This window comes from Cyprinodon tularosa, unplaced genomic scaffold, assembly GCF_016077235.1.
Source record: "Cyprinodon tularosa strain WSP-4 unplaced genomic scaffold, ASM1607723v1 ctg372, whole genome shotgun sequence".
Lineage (NCBI taxonomy): Eukaryota > Metazoa > Chordata > Actinopteri > Cyprinodontiformes > Cyprinodontidae > Cyprinodon > Cyprinodon tularosa.
The window spans coordinates 139,060-160,808 of NW_024039088.1; the positions used below are offsets into that span (position 1 = coordinate 139,060).

The 21,749-nt window shown below is 39.5% G+C and overlaps 1 protein-coding gene across 1 annotated transcript; it reads right to left on the reverse strand.

Annotated features, from left to right (window-relative positions):
* Positions 1-5,394: 5,394 nt before the first annotated feature.
* LOC119790848 (ubinuclein-1-like) lies at positions 5,395-19,964 on the reverse strand. Its single transcript, XM_038296579.1, has 13 exons — positions 19,737-19,964; positions 18,077-18,175; positions 17,908-18,000; positions 17,527-17,667; positions 11,385-11,467; positions 10,697-11,288; positions 10,388-10,458; positions 8,240-8,372; positions 8,056-8,162; positions 6,461-6,544; positions 6,213-6,356; positions 6,101-6,151; positions 5,395-6,022 (listed from the first exon to the last, which is right to left on the reverse strand). Exons 1-13 carry the CDS (start codon positions 19,962-19,964, stop codon positions 5,614-5,616), a joined length of 2,235 nt encoding a protein of 744 aa, XP_038152507.1. The 3' UTR covers positions 5,395-5,613.
* Positions 19,965-21,749: the final 1,785 nt, after the last annotated feature.

Here is a 21,749-nt window from a genome sequence, read left to right on the forward strand (position 1 = left end):
ATCTAGAATAAACATTAGCATGTCTAGAAATTAATTTCAGATCTCCATATTCCTAATATTACTGGTCAGCATCTGTATTATTTTAACTATGAAAAAAATCTTCACATATAAATGCATTTACAGTCAAGCTGATAAATTTCAGAATGGCCACTTAAAATGACTCAACATTTCTAGATATATAAAACTTAATTCGTAATAGTATAATTTTGTGATTTATAAAATATATTATAGTCCAGTCTAAGGAGCGTGTTTTTGATCAGAAAGAATTAATTTTAGTGATCTACAAATGGAACGACAGAGTGCTTTTAACAAATGTAAAAACGGGCCACTTCAAATGTATGAATGAACTCGAGCAACAATCTTCTCCTTTGTAGCTGAAATGCTGTTTCTACGTCTTTTAAACACATTGTCCCTTTTTTTTCTTGTTTTGCATTAAAATCTCTAGTTCCAGTGGGGTGAAATAGGCACTTCCTGTTGCCTGTTGTCATGGTGACTCATTGAATTGGTGCTCTATTGATAATGGCTTTTCATACCTGTTGCACATGCACTTTGAGTGGATCTAGTTAAAAATTGATTCAGCTAATTGATAGCAGCCGTTGTGAAACCAAACACTCAGAGTTCCTAACTTTAGGCTAGATCAATTTAGATTTGAATCTGAATTTGTTAAACCTACTTCTTGAAACGGGCCCCAAAACACCAAAACAAGTTTCACACGGGTGTCATTTAACACATCCATACCTCCCAATCACTGTACTGCATATTAGTCGCATCACAAATCTCATCACCCAGATGCAACTTCTCTGGTAAAGAGATGACTTGGGAGTAGATAATACAAAACTTTTACCCATTAGATTGTTTTATTCAATAATGTATGAGCTACAATAAACCTGGAGGTTTATGCATCAACTGCATCATATTAAGTGATTTTTGAGCCGTGTCAAAACTCAGTGGACACAAATGGTAAAGATCTACTCTCATTTAAAAAAAGTGAAAGCCCTCAAACACCATGCAGCTCTTCCCCTTCTCATTTATACAGAAATATACACTCACCTGCCACTTTATTAGGTACACCTGTCCAACTGCTCGTTAACACTTAATTTCTAAGCAGCCAATCACATGGCGGCAACTCAGTGCATTTAGGCATGTAGATATGGGCTCTGTTCGAAAACCTAGGACGGGTCCTCCAAGGACGCGGTCTACCTAGACTGGATCCTTCGAAGTCCTTGAAAATAAGGAGACCGGAAGAGTTTTGGCTGTAAATTCGACCAGGTCTACCCTTTGGCGGGTTTTACCGCCGTATGCTCTGTTGCTTAGCAACCGTGAACGTTGACACACAAAGCAGGAAAAGAATGAATACAGAAGTTTTCAAAACTGTTTATTTCTTTTTTATTGTGAAGTGAACAAAGACTACACTCACAAGAATCCAGAGTGGAATAAATGTTCCAACAGCCGGGAGCAGGAACAAATAAAATCAAATGTAATGACAGAAACCTTAGTCAGTTAAACAACCTGCTGCTGTCATTTTGCACATCTCTGATGTTGCTGCTATTTTCAAATATCCATTACTGTAAAAATGTCCATAGCTGCATATTGGTTATTTATTCTTCAGTTTTATATTGTTAAAGCACTTTACAGAATTATATTGTTTATATTTTAACTCTTCCCTATTATGTTAATCTTATACATTTTTCTAAGGACCTCATTTGTGTGACCACTTTCAATAATCTTTCTGCTGCTGTAAATTTTTCCATTGTGGGAAAATAAAGGGATTTTCTATTCTATTCTATAAAAGGGGTAGAAAGATATAAGTAAATCTAAACAATATATTTATAAAAAATATATCTGCAAAATCTCTAATATTCAACAACAAAAAATACAAAGTTAAGCATATTGTGCAAAATGGCAATAAAAAGATAAAAATCCTATCAGATTTATAGTCCCCACCCTGCAAATATATTAGTATCTGTCCTTAAATTCCAGCCAAACCCATTTACACAGTAACAGATTAAAACCTTTAGATAAACCAAACATTACCGCCACATATCTGACTCAGTAACCATTAAAACAACTATTTTCATTCATTTCAGACGGAACTATTCACAGAGTTGTATTATATTAAACTGAACTTCCAATTTTCACCACTGTTCGGCGCCAAGTAATCTTTCCTCTGATCACGGCTTGCTTGGTCTCGCAATGAGTCCTGGGATATCCAAGAATACCGAGGATACATCAGACCCGTCCTTCAAATCGGGCAAAAAGAAGGACGCATTTTAAGGCCGCATAACGAGGACTCTTGGAATCCGACCAGACCTCGGCGCCGCGCTATGACGTAATCGGCCTTCGAATTCGGTCTTCTAAGGATGCGTCCTAGGTTTCCGAACAGAGCCATGGTCAAGACAATCTCCTGCAGTTCAAACCGAGCATCAGTATGGGGAAGAAAGGTGATTTGAGTCATGAACGTGACATGATTGTTGGTGCCAGAAGGGCTGGTCTGAGTATTTCAGAAACTGCTGATCTACTGGGATTTTCACGCACAACCATCTCTAGGGTTTACAGAGAATGGTCCGAAAAAGAAAAAAACATCCAGTGAGCGGCAGTTCTGTCGGCGGAAATGCCTTGTTGATGCCAGAGGTCAGAGGAGAATGGCCAGACTGGTTCGAGCTGATAGAAGGGCGACAGTGACTCAAATAACCACCCGTTACAACCAAGGTGGGCAGATTAGCATCTCTGAACGCACAGTACGTCGAACTTTGAGGCAGATGGGCTACAGCAGCAGAAGACCACACCGGGTGCCACTCCTTTCAGCTAAGAACAGGAAACTGAGGCTACAATTTGCACAAGCTCATCGAAATTGGACAATAGAAGATTGGAAAAACGTTGCCTGGTCTGATGAGTCTCGATTTCTGCTGCGACATTCGGATGGTAGGGTCAGAATTTGGCGTCTACAACATGAAAGCATGGATATATCCTGCCTTGTATCAACGGTTCAGGCTGGTGGTGGTGGTGTCATGGTGTGGGGAATATTTTCTTGGCACTCTTTGGGCCCCTTGGTACCAATTGAGCATCGTTGCAACGCCACAGCCTATCTGAGTATTGTTGCTGACCATCTCCATCCCTTTATGACCACAATGTACCCAACTTCTGAAGGCTACTTTCAGCAGGATAATGCGCCATGTCATAAAGCTGGAATCATCTCAGACTGGTTTATTGAACATGACAATGAGTTCACTGTACTCAAATGGCCTCCACAGTCACCAGATCTCAATCCAATAGAGCATCTTTGGGATGTGGTGGAACGGGAGATTCGCATCATGGATGTGCAGCCGACAAATCTGCGGCAACTGTGGGATGCCATCATGTCAATATGGACCAAACTCCCTGAGGAATGCTTCCAGCACCTTGTTGAATCTATGCCACGAAGAATTGAGGCAGTTCTGAAGGCAAAAGGGGGTTCAACCCGTTACTAGCATGGGGTACCTAATAAAGTGGCCGGTGAGTGTATATATGGTGCCCAGCAAGTGGCTAAGGCAGTTGAATTCATCACCGCACTGGACACTTGGACAGGTCGACAAAACTATTTCTCCAAAGCCACTCAGCCTCCCCGACGGGGTACATAAAGTTGCCGGTTGTGCAATATCACATGGCCGTACATGTAGTCTATCACACAGTGAGTGATGAACTCCTGTGGGCCCCACAGCCAACACGCCTATCCAGGATGTGACATATGACAGTGTGGCCCGTGAAAACCAGTCACTCTTATAAAATATTGTCATTCTTTCCTTTTTGCACTGAATTAAATTGGTTGTTTATTGAAAGGGCACATCATGGTTTCCCCGAACAGCTGATTGGATGCTGTGTGGAGCATTTTACTTAGAAAAGTTTTAAGACTTAGACTAGAAAATTCTGAAGTTTTCAGACCAATGTGAAAAGGTGTGGGGTTAATTACCAGATTACATTGTGACACCATCTTTTATATGCTAATTTTCTGAGATACCGAGTTTGGATTGTTTTTATTAGTTGCCAGTTATAATTATCAAAACACTTTAAAAATAATCTGTTATGATTTTTTTTTAAAGGATTACTTTAATACAGCAACTTTTTCATGTTTATGATAAACACCTGTATCCAAGTTGTATCCTAAAAGAGAAAAATAATTTGCTTTCAAAAGAGCCATTTGGTGAGGTACATTGACTATATGACTGTTTTGCTAAAAAAAATAAACGTTTAAATGCTCATTCTGCTTTTGGATGTTGAAGGTATAATGGAGGGTTTTTCCAATTTTTTTAGAAGACCTGCCCTCTCCAATTTAAAAATAAAATCCACAGCCCTGTACCCGCTCCCGAAAGTGAGAAGCCTGTTAAATGCATTCAAGAGCATGCAAGCCCATTTCTCCTTGTGCATGCGGTTTAAAAGTTGCTGTTTGCATCATTCATACAAGCTTACTTTCCAAAAGAATATTTGCAATTTTTCCACTATGTCAGACTCAGCACCAGTAAGTGAAAATGGGGACAAGCACATAGGTCAGCCTTACATAAACATATCACAGAATCATTAACAATTAGGAGCACCATTACTTAATGATCCACCCCAAAAAAGAATATCCTCCACTATACCTTTAATGTTTTCATAAATGTCTGGAGTACATTACATAACTCTACCTTACCCAAGCCAAGCCAATCTGTTTCGTTACATTTGACCTACTTAGTTTGATTAAAAATGACCTTAAATTGTTTCAGTTTAAAGGGAAAAAAACCAAACTAACCTGCCTTTGCTGTGGTTTTTGGTAACACTAGGTTAAATTTACCAACGGTTTCATACCTCCAGATTGGTAGAATAAAGTCTTTTGAATGAAACCCTCCTGACAAATGGGTAAAAGATTTCATAAAAAACAGCTGCAAACCCTTTTTTCATTTCAACAGATCAACAGCAGCTAGGTTAATACCACAATCTAAAAAAATCTTTTTATGGAGGCCAGGTGCATTGCTGACCCCCCTCAGGACATTGGCTTGTAACATTTCATGGGCATTAGGCTGCTTGTGCTATGCATAAGTTAGGCTGTTGTTGGACATAAGTTCTGGATTTGTTATGAATACTCCATATATACGCCCACAATTGAAAAAAATACCTAGAAAGTTGAGCATATGCCAGAGTTTTAGATTTGGGACCTCTGCATACGCTGGCTAAATTGTCAAGGTATGACAGGGGCTTCAGAGCAAAAACTGTTGATGAGCACCAGGATTTTACATACAATGATCTAGAAACAGATACTTAAACTTTGCGTGGAGTGAGAAAAATGAAGATTACCCCGTGGCCCCCCAGGATGGCACAACCAGCTCATGTAGTGCATGTTAGTTTGCATCTTTCAGGCCTTGGATAAAATGTCGCATTTACATATGGAGCTTTATTTATCTTTAATAAGGGTAAATACAAGCTTTGCAAGAGCACTAGAAGAAACATTTTTCATCTGTACCTTAGAACTGTAAACCAACAAAAGTATCCTCCATCCTTAACAACTCGATCGAGCCTGAACAATGCTTCAGGAATCATGTTGGATCAGCAGGCCATACGATTATATTCAAATGAAATCTGTCCGTTTCAGAGTTGGGAGGCTCCTTAAGATCTCCCGTCTCCAACCAGCGATAGCTCCGGCAAGGTTACCCGACTTTCAGGAAAATCGATTGGGCTGGGGTGAGGTGGTGGAGGGGGGAGAGTGGGATTTATATCACCCAAACCAAAGCCCAAGGGTTTGAAAACGGCAGATGCCAAATAGTCCCTTGAAAGAGTAAGCGGCTGTTCACGAGCCAGCGCCTGGTCAGCAAGGATATCAAGCAGGGAATGGCCAGAGGAGGATGTGGCATTCTCTGGAGCTTTGTCTGCCTTTGAAGGTAATGAGACAGATAAGCCAGATTTCACCTTCAGTTCTTCGTCTCCCTGAAGACTCCTGCACCCATCAGTAGATTTTGAAGCTCCACCAACACAAGACTGACGCTTTTGAGTTTGAAAACTCTTGGCCTTGTTCACCCTTTGCACACAAACAGTTTAATTATTACAAAATATCAACTACAATCCAAACCACATTTTGCTAGATGATAAAACTTACTGGGAAGAAGAGAAAAGGCCTGACAACTTCTTGCTCTCCCTCACCAGTACCCTGAAATAAGAGGTAAACTTTATTTTCTTTAGTTACATCAAGGATTTAAATGGCAGCATACCTTGACTGCATCCATCCTTTAGGCCAGAGGGGTTTTACTTCATCATCAAGCATAGTTTTAAGGTACTCTTCAAGCTCATGCCCATCTTTCCCCTCCTTTTGGCATTTAGCAATTTTCTCTCTCAATAACTGATCCAAGCAATCCCTGCATGTTATGGAAACAAGTGTTACAATAAGGGAAAAAAAATAAAAATTTCCATTAGGTAAGTATTGAAACTTTCAGTAAAGATATTCTGTGTTACGCCCCACCTGATCTCCTGATTCCATTTGAACAACTTTTTTGGACCACTTTTTCTCCCACTTTTCTCCTCAACATTTTCTTCCTCAATTTCCCTAAAGCAGAAATGGAAATACAAGTAAATGTGCTAGGCCTCCAGTAACACATTTATACAGAAGTTTCTGTCCATTTTAATTTTTAACCATTTATAAACAGACTGGTTCAGTCCGTTTAAAAAGCTACGACAGGCTGTTAGGATTTAGCAACTAAATATTTGAACAGCTACCCTAAATGAACAGAAAAGGAGTGAAGTAAGCATGAGAGGTAGTACACATACACTCACCAGCCCCTTTATTAGGTACCCCATGCTAGTAACGGGTTGGACCCCTTTTGCATTCAGAACTGCCTCAATTCTTCGTGGCATAGATTCAACAAGGTGCTGGAAGCATTCCTCAGGGAGTTTGGTCCATATTGACATGATGGCATCACACAGTTGCCGCAGATTTGTCGGCTGCACATCCATGACGCGAATCTCCCGTTTCACCACATCCCAAAGATGCTCAATTGGATTGAGATCTGGTGACTGGAGGCCATTTGAGTATAGTGAACTCATTGTCATGTTCAAGAAACCAGTCTGAGATGATTCCAGCTTTATGACATGGCGCATTATCCTGCTGAAAGTAGCCATCAGAAGTTGGGTACATTGTGGTCATAAAGGGATGGAGATGGTCAGCAACAATACTCAGGTAGGCTGTGGCGTTGCAACAATGCTCAATTGGTACCAAGGGGCCCAAAGAGTGCCAAGAAAATATTCCCCAGACCATGACACCACCACCACCAGCCTGAACCATTGATAAAAGGCAGGATGGATCCATGCTTTCATGTTGTAGACGCCAAATTCTGACCCTACCATCCGAAGGTCGCAGCAGAAATCGAGACTCAGACCAGGCAACGTTTTTCCAATCTTCTATTGTCCAATTTCGATGAGCTTGTGCAAATTGTAGCCTCAGTTTCCTGTTCTTAGCTGAAAGGAGTGGCACCCGGTGTGGTCTTCTGCTGCTGTAGCCCATCTGCCTCAAAGTTCGAAGTACTGTGCGTTCAGAGATGCTCTTCTGCCCACCTTGGTTGTAACGGGTGGTTATTTGAGTCACTGTTGCCCTTCTATCAGCTCGAACCAGTCTGGCCATTCTCCTCTGACCTCTGGCATCAACAAGGCATTTCCGCCCACAGAACTGCCGCTCACTGGATGTTTTTTCTTTTTCGGACCATTCTCTGTAAACCCTAGAGATGGTTGTGCGTGAAAATCCCAGTAGATCAGCAGTTTCTGAAATACTCAGACCAGCCCTTCTGGCACCAACAATCATGCCACGTTCAAAGTCACTCAAATCACCTTTCTTCCCCATACTGATGCTCGGTTTGAACTGCAGGAGATTGTATTGACCATGTCTACATGCCTAAATGCACCGAGTTGCCGCCATGTGATTGGCTGCTTAGAAATTAAGTGTTAACGAGCAGTTGGACAGGTGTACCTAATAAAGTGGCCAGTGAGTGTAAATTGATAGCTTAAAAATGCACTTTGAAGATTTGATTCTGGCAACCATCTCATTAGAAATGCCAAAGAACTTACTTTAAAGTCTTTGCCTGCTCATATGCTTTACAGCTTTCCTGAAAGTCAGCCATCTGCTCTGGCATTGATCTTTCAATAGCCTCCTTTAGTTTCTGCAGTTTATCCTCCTTAAAAAATAAATAGTCAAAAAAACCCACACCACTCAAACAAATCAGATTAAAAAAATAAAATAAAGGAGACTCACTTCATGTCTGATCATCAGTTTTTTTACTCGTTTCAGCAGAGTGTCTTTGCTGCAGGGCATGAAAGAGGACAGATGCTTGTAGACCTTTGAGCGAAGCTGGGTGCTGCTCTGCTCCTGACACTGCAGCTCAATACTAGGGTGAGACAATCAGAAGCTTAGCACTTCTTAACTTTAATCACAGATCAATTCACTTTAGTCTGACAAATTTAAAGTTTGACTACTTTAGCAGTTTATTGTAAATGTGTTTAGTGTGAGGGATTGTATTTGATTCAATGAGTCGATGCAATCAACTGGTTTTCCTTAGATAGAAAACTTTGTATCAATTTGACTGTATGATCTGGTTGAACTGTAAAGTGCCTTGAGATGACATGTGTTGTGAATTTGGCGCTATATAAATAAACTGAATTGAATTAATAACTAGAAATTTTATGTCATAAAAGGAAAATGGGATCAGCTGTATGAAAACGCTTAGTTAAATGGATAACTTCAGTCAATGCAATTTTTGAGGTTCGCTTATTTATCATGAAGTCATATTTTAATAACTGCCTTAAGGAATAGATCAGGGTTTTGGGAAGTTTTATGTAATGTTCTGTGATAAAAAATAAAATGGCGATAAGTACAAAATAGCCTTGATGTTTATATACAACTACAGCGCACCTGCTTGGGCTCCTTACAGCTCCTCATCTCAGCTGTAGTAAACAAGTAGACAAGCTCAATTAAATAAAAGGAATAAATAATATTGACATAGAATGAAATGAACAATGCCTTGAAATTTGCCTGGCCAGCAAAAGCAATTCATACAGCCAGCGGAAGGATACACTACGAACAGAAGTGAGACAAGACATCTGCTCAGACTGAGCTCCCCTACGCCATCTTCTTCCCCCTGTTGAGACAGTGTTCTGCACCTATGTGGCAGACTGATAGTGGGCCAATAAATAAAAGGAATGCCAATTGATACAGTGGGTAAAATAAGTATTGAACCCACCATTTTTCCTCAGTAAATATATTTCTAGAGGTTCTACCATTCCACTTTATTAAACATAACTTCATTTCTGGACATCTATGGCTCGATTTCTTTGTATGTTTGGATTGCATGGATTGTTACCAACGTCTGGTGAAAATGTCACATGAACAGCACCTCTAGAAATATATTTACTGTGAATTGTGCCTTGTTTTACCCACTGTATCAAAGTCCGACATGCTCTGGGATGTTTTCAAATCATTGAAATAGTCAATGATGCCTGAATATTTTTTTCTTGCTAAAAAGAAATCCTTGATTACTTGTACCACTGTACTACTTACTACTTTTCTCTGGTACGTTACCAGCCATTTCTCAAAGCAGCAGGCTTTGAGAAAAGAAAATGACATTTATCTCATCTACCGAGAGTGATACTTCCCAACTTCATGTCCAAAAACCTGAACTATCCCTTTAAATATAAAGGTAGATGAGAAAATGGAACTTATGTAGCAACATTTACACAGGCTACATGCTGCGCCAGTTGTTGGCACCTACAGCATGAAAATCTTATTTTAAGAACGGGTTCCTTCTAAATGGAGGAAGCCCCCCCCCCCCCCCCCATGCCTTTGTCTTTTCGGCATTTGAAGTATTACCAAAATTAACTGGAATCCATTTATAGAAGTTTCTGATCATAAAATAATAAATCACTATTAAATTCAATTGTGTTATTCTACTCTACATAACCAGATTACAGATGTTAGTAAATTTAAAATTTCTCTTAAATTTTAAAGAGGCCAGCAGTTAAGCAATTACTATTTACATCGTCTACAAGCATCTTAACAAAACCTTTAGAGGAAGGGTCACCATCTTTTTTAAGGCTGAGAGCAACTTTTGTGATTATGATGAAAATCTCTATGAATGATTACAAAAAAAGTGCAACGGAATAAAGTAAAATTTCAATCTTGGCTCGCTGGTGAGTTCTGTTTTCAGAACACTGAGGGCACTTCATGTGGACCTTGAGGGTCCCTTGGTGCCCATAGGCACCACATTGGTGTAGCCTGCTTTAGAGCATTTATTAGCTCGGGTAGAGGGTAACAGACTTTAAATTTTTATGGCTGTTTATGCTTCTTTTGTAAGATTAATTTTGGTGAAATAATATACAATATCACATTTGTTGTAGATTAACTTACTCAAGCAGAATTGAGTTGATATCTGGAGTGAAGAACTTGAGTTTTGATTCCCCCTCTGATGTCTTAGCAGCCTGGGAAAAAGAAAAAAAAATGCTTTAAAGTATTTTGTGTCACACTTCTTTCTATTGAATACTAACTACATTAGAAGCCATCTAAATATTATAAACCTTAAAACTCTGAACGAGGACAAAAAAACAACAGTATTGCAGTAATGAAAAGAGACAAAGTTAAAGTAAAAAACGCATCAAAGATTAAGATAAAAAAAAAAAACACAATAATGAGGGAGGAAAAAAATAAAGCAAACCTTACCATAACAAGGTTCCTAATGCTGTGCTCCAGCCGTTGGGGAAGTCCCTCAGGCAGCAGGGTACACTGAGACTGTACCACAGGAGCAGGTTCAGCCTGGAGTTGAAGTTGCTCTGCTTCAGGCTGCGGCTGCAGGTTGACCCTTTCAGTTGAACATTTGGATTCAGCTTCAGAATTAATATTTTGCTGGACGTTGAGCTCAGATCTGGCTTTTATGAACTGCGTTTCAGCAGCGGTTTGAGGAAGAGGTTTTGGTGACAAATTCTCTTCACTGACCTCCAACAAAGAGTCCAAATCTATATCAAAATCCACTGTGCTGGCTGCTTGGATTAATGCATGATCATTAGTGGAGCCGATCAAACTGAGCAGAGGGTCTGTCAGACCAGAACCCCCTCCTCCTGCTGCATCTGCTGGGAACATGGAGGATGTTGGATCTGTAACAGCAGCCATCATTCGATTAGCCTTCTCAGTGTTCTGCCGCTCCCTTTCCTTCTCACGCTGAAACTTTTTCAACATGCTGGTGACGCTCAGTGTTTTTGCAGCCTTTTTCTTCTTTTTGATCTTTACATCATCCACACTTACTTTGGACACAGTGCTACAGAGTGGACAGTCTTATGAGATTCAAGTCAATTGTTTAACCCCAATAAAACAAACTTCTAAACAAGAGTAGTGTTATTCTGGGCCAGCTTACCTCAATTTTAAGTTGGTTTCCATTTCTCCGAGTGCTTTACGCCGTTTCTCTGATTCAACTTGCTCACAGTCAAGTTTACGTTTCTGATAAGGTTCAGAAAAGTTCTGTATTAACATTCAATTATAGAGGTCAAATCCTTCTGCAGAGAATATGTGGAGGGTAAGACTTTTCCAAAGGATAATTAGGCCTCTCTTTTCAAGGGAAGTTCCTACTGAGAGGAGATTAAAAGGTAGCCCTAGTAAGCAGATACTCGAGTAGCTCTACCCCCATCTTCCTTACAGAGTGTTGGGTTTAGGACAGGAGATATCAATGTAATAACTAAACTTGGCATCCAATCAGCTTAGTGCAAATTTAAGCATGTAGGAGGAACTAATTAAAATGCAGATAATGCAATTCACCATGGCAACGGCTCAATTGTTCACATCCCATTAGTATAGGGAATGAAGAGGAAAGGTGGTCTGACTCTCCTCAAGCATGCCTCCTTTTCTCACCAGTAGTTGTATGCCCTGTGGTTGTGTCCAAATACTGGGCCATTGGAGGGGCACGGTTAGTTGGCTATATGCCCAACTCCGATACTCTGAACTTCCGCCAGCATCTTTGTTTCCCATCTTTCATTACTAAACAGACTGATAAAACCAGAGCTGTATCCAAAGGTCTGCCCAAACTCCATCACTATACAGATGAAGGACGATAGTGGAATTTATAGTGAACTCAGCTAATTGACATTTGGACAGATCACTACTTTTCACTCACCGTTGGTCACGTGACTCGTACGGTTCCTAAGCCCTCTTTGTTCTCTCGCTCTACCCCCTGCCCGCAAAAATAAAAATAAAAATCACATTGTGCTTAACAAGGAGAGCTCTTGCAAGCATCCTGGCATATATCTGCTCCTCTTGTGACCACAGCTGATTGCCACTTTTCCCAGGTGCAGTGTGGGAAACTGAGTCCACCACTTTTCCATCCACTAAGACAATCTCATAAAATGGCCTACACCTTCTGACACAGCCCAGGTGTGTCTGGCCAATATCATCATGGCTACCAAGGTGAGACAGACCTGGATTTATCAGTCTGTCCAGTAATGAAAGAGGAAACAGATGCTGGATGAAGTTCAGGAAGCAATTGAGATGGGCCCATTGACATATCTTCCAAACATTTGAAATTAAATGCTCTTTAATTTTAACGCATTTAGTTTTTGCCACCAAATGAGACAAAAATTCCTAAATTAGAATTATTTTTTTTTAAACATTCTGCACACTTTTCCATATGCGTCCAGGTGCAACACAAATAGGAGTAATAGATTACAGGTGCTGGTCATAAAATTAGAATATCATGAAAAAGTAGATTGATTTCAGTAATTCCATTTAAAAAGTGAAACTTGTATATTATATTCATACATTACATACAAACTCATATATTTCAGATGTTTATTTTGTTTAATTTTGATGATTACAAATGACAACAAATGAAAATCTCAAATTCATCATATCAGAAAATTAGAATATTGTGAAAAGGTTCAAAATTGATGGCCCCTGGTGCCACACTCTAATCAGCTAATTAACTCAAACCACCTGCAAAAGCCTTTAAATGGTCTTTCAGTCTAGTTCTATAGGCTACACAATCATGGGGAAGACTGCTGACTTGACAGTTGTCCAAAAGACGACCATCGACACCTTGCACAAGGAGGGCAAGACACAAAAGGTCATCGCTAAAGAGGCTGGCTGTTCACAGAGCTCAGTGTCCAAGCACATTAATAGAGAGGCGAAGGGAAGGAAAAGATGTGGTCGAAAAAAGTGTACAAGCAAGAGAGATAACCGCACCCTGGAGAGGATTGTGAAACAAAACCCATTCAAAAATGTGGGGGAGATTCACAAAGAGTGGACTGCAGCTGGAGTGAGTGCTTCAAGAACCACCACACACAGACGTATGAAAGACATGGGTTTCTGCTGTCGCATTCCTTGTGTCAAGCCACTCTTGAACCACAGACAGCGTCAGAAGCGTCTTGCCTGGGCTAAAGAGAAACAGGACTGGACTGCTGGTGAGTGGTCCAAAGTCATGTTCTCTGATGAAAGTAAATTTTGCATTTCCTTTGGAAATCAAGGTCCCAGAGTCTGGAGGAAAAGAAGAGAGGCACTTCATCCACGTTGCCTGAAGTCCAGTGTAAAGTTTCCACAGTCAGTGATGGTTTGGGGTGCCATGTCATCTGCTGGTGTTGGTCCATTGTGTTTTCTGAGGTCCAGGGTCAACGCAGCCACATACCAGGAAGTTTTAGAGCACTTCATGCTTCCTGCAGCTGACCAACTTTTTGGAGATGCAGATTTCATTTTCCAACAGGACTTGGCACCTGCACACAGTGCCAAAGCTACCAGTACCTGGTTGAAGGACCATGGTATCCCTGTTCTTAATTGGCCAGCAAACTCTCCTGACCTTAACCCCATAGAAAATCTATGGGGTATTGTGAAGAAGAAGATGCAATACACCAGACCCAACAATTCAGAAGAGCTAAAAGCCACTATTAGAGCAACCTGGGCTATCATAACACCTGAGCAGTGCCACAGACTGATCGACTCCATGCCACGCCGCATTGCTGCAGTAATACAGGCCAAAGGAGGCCCAACTAAATACTGAGTGCTGTACATGCTCATACTTTTCATGTTCATACTTTTCAGTTGGCCAACATTTCTATAAATCCTTTGTTTTTATTGGTCTTCAGTAATATTCTAATTTTCTGATATGATGAATTTCAGATTTTCATTTGTTGTCATTTGTAATCATCAAAATTAAAAAAAATAAACATCTGAAATATATGAGTTTGTATGTAATGTATGAATATAATATACAAGTTTCACTTTTTAAATGGAATTACTGAAATCAATCTACTTTTTCATGATATTCTAATTTTATGACAAGCACCTGTATGTAAATCCTTCAAAATAAGTGTGTGGCAGGCCATCTTTGAACAGCTAATGTTTTATACAATAACATGAAAAAGCCCCCAAATGAATCTCTAGTGCTTTCTGAAAATAGATTGTCTTTATTAAAGCTAATTTTTAAAAGTGATATTCCTTTTTGAAAATATGACAACCAATTGTGCTCTAATCAAGTCGCTCTGACATATCTTTAGAGCAATTGCAATCCAATCTCAGATTCTTCTAGGAAAGGAAACTTAATTTCCAATACCTTACTCAGGGTTACTCTAAACACTGCTGCTAATAAACAGGGCTGTCAGAGTAATTAGTCTGCTTCTCCAGTCTAAAATTTGGAGGCTTCATTTATAAAATCTTGTTTCACACACAGACTACTTTAGCCGCAAATATGATTACTTGTCACAATTCTAGACCCCACCCCAAAATAATAAAATAGCAACCAGGGGTCTTTTTCATGAAGCAGGTTTATTGAAAACTAAGTTTTCTAAAGCTGAAATATGAGAAACTGAGTTTTCCGGTTCACAAAGGTTTCCTCAACCTCCGTTTCAGCCACCGTAGCAACATTCTCCTCAGAGCTAAGCAGGTTTTGTTCTGTAAACTCAGAGCGTGCTCTGTCTCTACTCCCCTTACAGACAATCACGTTTTATTTCCTGATTTGGTCACATTTTTGTGCAAGAAAAAAAATAAATCCTTCACTAGGTCCATTTTTTCACAGAATTAACTATTTATAGGGAGAGGATTCTACAAATTAGTTAACAGGACATGAAATGGCTGGAAACATCCACTTGGGACTTACTGTGTAAAAGACATAATCAACTTTAACCCCATGAAACGACAAGCGCATTCTATCTATTAGAAAAACGCTTTTAGACTTAATCTTCACCTGCTGCCAGATGATTCACCCTAAATAGATACATTGGTCCACTGCCATTCCAGAAACAATCCTGTAACAACAGGCTATGGCAAATGACAATTGTCTAAATGACAATTTCAAACTAAATGTCACTCTCCACATCTAGAATGAAAATTCTGGATGTCTAGGAATTAATTTCAGATCTCCATATTTCTAATATTACTCATCAGCATTTTTATTTTGACTTTGAAGACATGCATTTCAGAATGACCAGAAATTTCTAGATATACAAAACTTAATTCTTACTATCAGTGTTGGGAAAGTTCTCTTTCTACGTGAACTAGTTCAAAGTTCAGTTCACACATTTTAAAACGAACTAGTTCAGATCATAGTTCATAATTCAAAACCAAAAAATGAACTAGTTCATAGTTCTTTTTTTTTTTTTCCATATATTGCTCATTTACACCATAGCCTACTGTAGAACCACAGACAGCAATTATTTTATCAGTTGTAACTCTGAAACTGTGCGTCAGATTTCATCTTCATATCCAGTTTTGAATCCTTATCCAACCAGGGTTTACATTAGCATTGAGGGGACAGATTTCCCCATTGTTGCTTTAACGCTTTGTTGCTGTCCATTCACTTCACACTAGTAGCAGCTGCAGCTTTCACCCCTACAGTATATTCTCAAAAACATCAGGAAAAATGTGCTGCTTGAATTGTCTTTTTTATGACTAATTATTAAAAGAAAAATAGGAAAGTAGTCTTTAAGGTGCAAATGTTTTTTTTTTTTTTTTTATAATTTTTTCCATTTGAAATTCCATTTCAATACATACTAAAAAGGAATACTGGAATCCTGGAAAATTATACCAGGCAGGTTTAACAAACAAGTTACATGGATAGTAAAACCCTCAAGAACAGGGGTCTTCTATGTTTTCCAGACCAAGAACCCCCAAACTGATGGCGAGATGGAGCGGGGACCCCTTAACTATATATATTGTATGAAATTGTGTCCTATAGTCACTCTATTACAGATGGAGTTATGTAAAGAAATTAATTTCTCCCTGGGATTATTAAAGTTTTTCTGATTCTGATTCCTGGTTGTTGTGAAGGAAACGGTGCCCAGCTTGAAAGAGCTCCTGTGTGTCGCTGAATGTGTGCATTGATGACTGAAAGACATCTTTTGTCTCCATTTATCTGTTTACTACAGTGTGTTGATTTCATGTTAATGAGTATTTAAAGACATTTCAATTAGTGGGGGGAAAAATTGCAGGGGGGAATATAAAAATATCAACTAACCATGCAGACCCTCATGCAGTACCTCCGTAGACCCCCTAGGGGTCGCGGATCCCCTGTTGAAGACCTCCGCTCAAGAAGATTTTACTAACACAAACTGAGGGACCAGGCTGAGGTAGGAATTTAAGGTTACTGAAAGCCGGCGGGCAAACTTGTTGCCATCATCCTCACCGACCACCTGGTCATAAAACTGTTTTAAGTGATCATACTGCTGCTTTGTCGCCTCTACGCTGCTGTGGCTTCCACACGGCATTTTGTTTTGATGACGCACGCGGCTGTAGGCTACGACACTGGTAGCTGGTGTTGCCAGATTGGGTGTTTTTCCCGCTACATATTAAGGCTTGTTTACGGTTTGATTTAGCCGGGGTTTCGCCTGGAGGACTCTATAGAAATCTGGCAACCAATTGAACGGAGCTGAACTGAGAGAGCGTGCCGTTCACAGACACCAGAATGAACGAGTTCACAATAACGTTCATCAGGCAAGAATGCAGTACGTTCAGTTCACGTTCGCCCAAAATATGAACGAGTTCATGAACTTTCGTTCAATGAACGCGTTCAGGCACAACACTGCTTACTATGATTTTTTTTTTTTTTTTTACTTTCTAAAATTCAGTTTCTGCTACAAAAATTTAATCTTAGGAAATATAGTTGTTCTAGGAGTGGGATTTTGATCAGAAAGAATCTTATTTTAGATCTACAAATGGAACAACAGAGAGGAGAGTACTTTTAATAAATGTAAAAACAGCCTGCCATAGTCAACGTCATGCAACTTAACTCAAGCAAAATCCTTCCTCTTTGCAGCTGTAGCACAGTTTGTCTTTTGAACAAATTCTCCGTTTTTATTTTCATTTCTGCATTAAAATCTCTAGTTCCTGTGGTCTGTTGTCATGGTCAGGCGGGGGGTGTAACATTAGGCAACACTAGGCAATTACCTAGGGCCCCAAGTTCCTGGGGGCCCCATAAAACTCTGTTTATATGTATAGGCTAGATCAATCTAGAGTTGAGGATTTTAATCCGAGTTTGTTAAAACTGCTTCGCAAAATGGAACCCAGGATCATCCTCCACCTACTTTTGTTGGCTCTGATGCTCCCTCTTCTGTGGAGAGGTCATCAGTGTCATGGTCAAAGGTCTGACGAAAGTGCAGTACACCTGAATTCACGTAGAATCCACCAAATTCAGTTGTAAGGGAGGAAGGAACCAACTCGTCATACTAGATTAAACCAGAAATTGTGCAGTTATACACAAGGCAGATGAATTGAACCAATGAAACTAATAAATTACTGATTTCTTTAGAGAATATTTCCTTCCATTTGTTTTATGGTTTATTTATTGTTAAAATGTCTAAATTATAGTAGTTAAGAAGCCTAAACTTAAACAAGTTCTTGTTTTGACAAAGAAAATAAAATATCTGTAGCATCTTTATTTAAATGTTCATTTAAAACCAACTCACCGCCTCAGAGTTGTCAATAAAAGAATCATCTTCATCATATCCATACCCAATGTCCACCAGGTCCTGGACGCTGTCCTTTCTGTATTTGCCACCCTGGAATTGATTGAATCATAACTAACAAAATTTTGAAATCATCAAGGTTTAGATTGACATAATCATTGCTGCTCACATATTTTTCCTCCAACTTCCTTGCAATGGCAGCAGCTTCGTCATGTTCTCCCTTTTCTTCCAGTTCAGGTAGACTCAGTGTGACATCACCTTCTGTTTGCTTTGACCGACAAGTGCATTGTTAACAATACCATCCAAAAAAGGCAAAGCCTTCTTTTAGTTCCATTGATCAAACAACTGTTATAGATGTATTGGGATACTTGGAAAAACGTGTGGGTAAATTAAGTGGAAAAGGTCAAGATATACAGATAAGGTACAAGCTGAAGGCGTGCTCAAGTTGGAGAGGGGAAGTAAACTGCATCCATGTGATTCTTAGGGTTTTCAACATATCAGCTTTAAATTAACCTAAGGTTATGTTCTTCCCAATAAAGGAGAGTTAAATTGTTTCAATTGCATAAACACACCTAATTCAAATACAGATATATGCGAGATTAGGGCTTGGCAATTAATTGCATTTGCAATATAATTTGAAATTAAAATGCAATTTTCAAAAATCACAGAGGCACTCAATATTGGTCATGTTACATTAAAAAAGCCAAAAGCAAACGCGCGTTAATCAGCCATTAATGGAAATCAGCTGCACTGATACGGAGAAACCTCTAAAACAGGCACTCCCAAAGTTCAGTCCTCAAGGCCCCCTGTCCTGCAGGTTTTAGAGGTTTCCTTGCTCCAGCACAGCTGATTTTAATTGAAAGCTGATTAACAGCAATCATTATAACCAGCTGTGCTGAAGCAGAGAAACCTCTAAAACCTAAAATATTATGACTGATATTACCATAAAAATAGCTCTACTCTTAATTTTTCAGCTTTAAACCAAGCAGTTAATGCATGTTCATATGCATTAGTACTTACATCATCTTCCACCAAGGGAAAGGCACTCCAGAGGAATTCACAGTAGTCCTCAGACCACATCTTTCCTGGACATATCTGGAAAAATCCCTAAAGGTAGCCTCTCCAGGCCACCAATCACATAACTGGATTACTGAAATTGCAACAGGTATTCCAGGCTATATTATGGTAGAGAATTTTGATAAAGTGGTCTCTGTAGAACCTTGGCTATATGCAGTGATACAAAATACTTTTCCTCCTTAATTTTATTATAATTATTTTTTTAATCAAATCTCCTTATGGCACTTTAAAGTTTTACTTTTTTTGGGCATCCTTTAATAAAAAAAGAAAATGTCTATATTGTGTGTGTGTATATAGCCTATATATATTAAACACTCTCCCGAAAAACAACTTCCTCCATCTATTTAATTTTACTGAACCTTTGCGGTCATTACAAAACGTTTCTCTTTGAAAAATTACGTTTTTCATTCCAACCCATAAAATTATTTTCTCACCTTTGACCTCCAACAATTAGGATGAAGAAAAAATGAGCCGCAAATAAACCCAGATGTCAGAGACACAGACTATAAAACTCCGCACCTGAATTAGATTAAAATAACGGTTTAGTGTGGTTCAGACTGAAATGGCAATAAAGTTAACTCAGTTCTGCATATAGAATAAAAACTATATAGGTTATATAGGGTGTAATTTTCTGACCGTTGGTCCCAATAACAGAACAAATGTTTATCAGTTTGCTTTCAATCCAGTGAATATTTAGAAACGGCGTCATTAGTTAAAAAAAAAGTCTTAATTAAAGCAGGATGTAAACCCACCTTGTTCTCAACCAGATCCCGATAGTTAAACTCTGGAAAGTTCCTTTTATCAGGCTCAAACAAAGTGAAAACCAGCCGCACAGTCTCGTTAGCAGACAGTCGCTCTGACCCTGCTCCGTCCTTCTGCAGAGCCTCCAAAGAAGGTTGTCGGTTAGAATCCGGTATGACGGAGCTAAATGCGGCACCACAGCTCAGAGTAGTGAGCTGGACTCTACGAGAATCAGCCATTCTCCCTGACTCACCAACAGCAGAGTCTGCTTTGATTTACTGCAGGGTTCAATTAAGAACAAGTGGGTACAGGTGCGTCCCTCTGCTCTGGGCACGCGCTCAGCCCCGCTGCCAGTGAGGTCACAGCACAGGTGGAACTAACGTTCATTTATTTTAAATTTGTATATAATCACAAATACAAGCCTATTCCAAGTAAATGTATCTGTTTTCTCTCACTCAAAAAAACAACTATGCAACCGTTTTTGGCATTTACTTTCGTTACTAACACAATAGTTTCATATTAGCTGGGTAGGACATAAAACAATTGAGTTTAAGTAACTAAATATGATTAATTTAATGCCAAAAGAGGTTGCCTTTTTCTCCCCCAGTTGTGTGTGTTATGTAGTTGCAGCTCATCTGCATTGTAAAAATTAAAGGTCCTTATTTTCATTTTATAATCAAATCTCACACTGGCTCAAAATGCACATGCAATGGAATAAGGCCAAAGGTTACATAAACTTCAGCTTGTGATCAGTTTGATGGTTCTCTGGTTAAGTTAAGGGGCTTTAAAGGAATAGTACACCCAAAACATGATTAGCCTTCATTTTCTACTCACCCCCATGCTGAACAACACTCTGGAGTACTTTTTTGATATCTCAAATGCATCTGGAGATCTGGGAGGCTTCTTGCTGTCTGCTGACATTCAAATAATGGAGGTCTATGGTGCCCGAGACAGAAAGGTCCATAAAAGTCCACAAAAAACGTGTCAATATTCCTCCATACTGCTCGTCCAATGTATTCCAAGTGTCTTGAGTGGGTAGCGTCCATAATTTACTCGAAACGAAGTCATTTAGAATGTTTTTAGAGCATAAACAGTAGTGTATAGGATTTCCTAAAAGCGCGTTCACGACGCTACGGAAACCGCGGCAGACCAAACCAGATGAAAGTGTGCATTCAGCGTCTGCTCTGCCGATAATGAAAGCGTAGAAGAAGAAATGTGCTGTTTACCTGTGCAAAGAAAGAAACAACGAAAGAAAAATGTCTGAGGACTTCAATGTTGAGGAAGAGCATGAGTTCTTTGCGGAGTTGAATGCACACTTTCGTCTGGTTTGGTCTGCCGCGGTTTCCGTAGACTTGTGAACGCGCTTTTAGGAAATCCTATACACTACTGTTTATGCTCTAAAAACATTCTAAATGACTTCGTTTCGAGTAAATTATGGACGCTACCCACTCAGGACACTTGGAATACATTGGACGAGCAGTATGGAGGAATATTGACACGTTTTTTGTGGACTTTTATGGACCTTTCTGCCTCGGGCACCATAGACCTCCATTATTTGAATGTCAGCAGACAGCAAGAAGCCTCCCAGATCTCCAGATGCATTTGAGATATCAAAAAAGTACTCCAGAGTGTTGTTCAGCATGGGGGTGAGTAGAAAATGAAGGCTAATCATGTTTTGGGTGTACTATTCCTTTAATATACCTTCAGAACTTTGGAAACGAAACTGTTCCTTAGCTTACTTGTTTTTAATGCAACATTCCTGAGAAGTTTTATGAAGTGGGCCTAACAATGCATTGCTCTTGTGGGTGGGATCTGTAGCAATGCACCTGGCCCTTTTCTTAATTCATGCACCATAAACCGAGTCCTTGGCTCTAGGATCTGTTATCTTCTTATTGTCAACACATGTTGTGTGAAAAAAATTTATAACTAGTCCAGTTAAATAAACAGATCGATGGATTTACTCAGTCGGCGCTTTATTTATTTTGCAAAGTAAATTGAGAACATGACACCAACAACATCACACA

Excerpts from the sequence above, each read along its gene's own strand:
- LOC119790848 (XM_038296579.1), bottom strand. The coding sequence starts at position 19,964 with ATGGCTGATTCTCGTAGAGTCCAGCTCACTACTCTGAGCTGTGGTGCC. Across the intron at positions 10,459-10,696 it reads GCATTAGGAACCTTGTTATG|GCTGCTAAGACATCAGAGGG; the intron begins GTAAGGTTTGCT and ends TCTTTTTCCCAG. Across the intron at positions 6,357-6,460 it reads AAATGGAATCAGGAGATCAG|GGATTGCTTGGATCAGTTAT; the intron begins GTGGGGCGTAAC and ends CATAACATGCAG.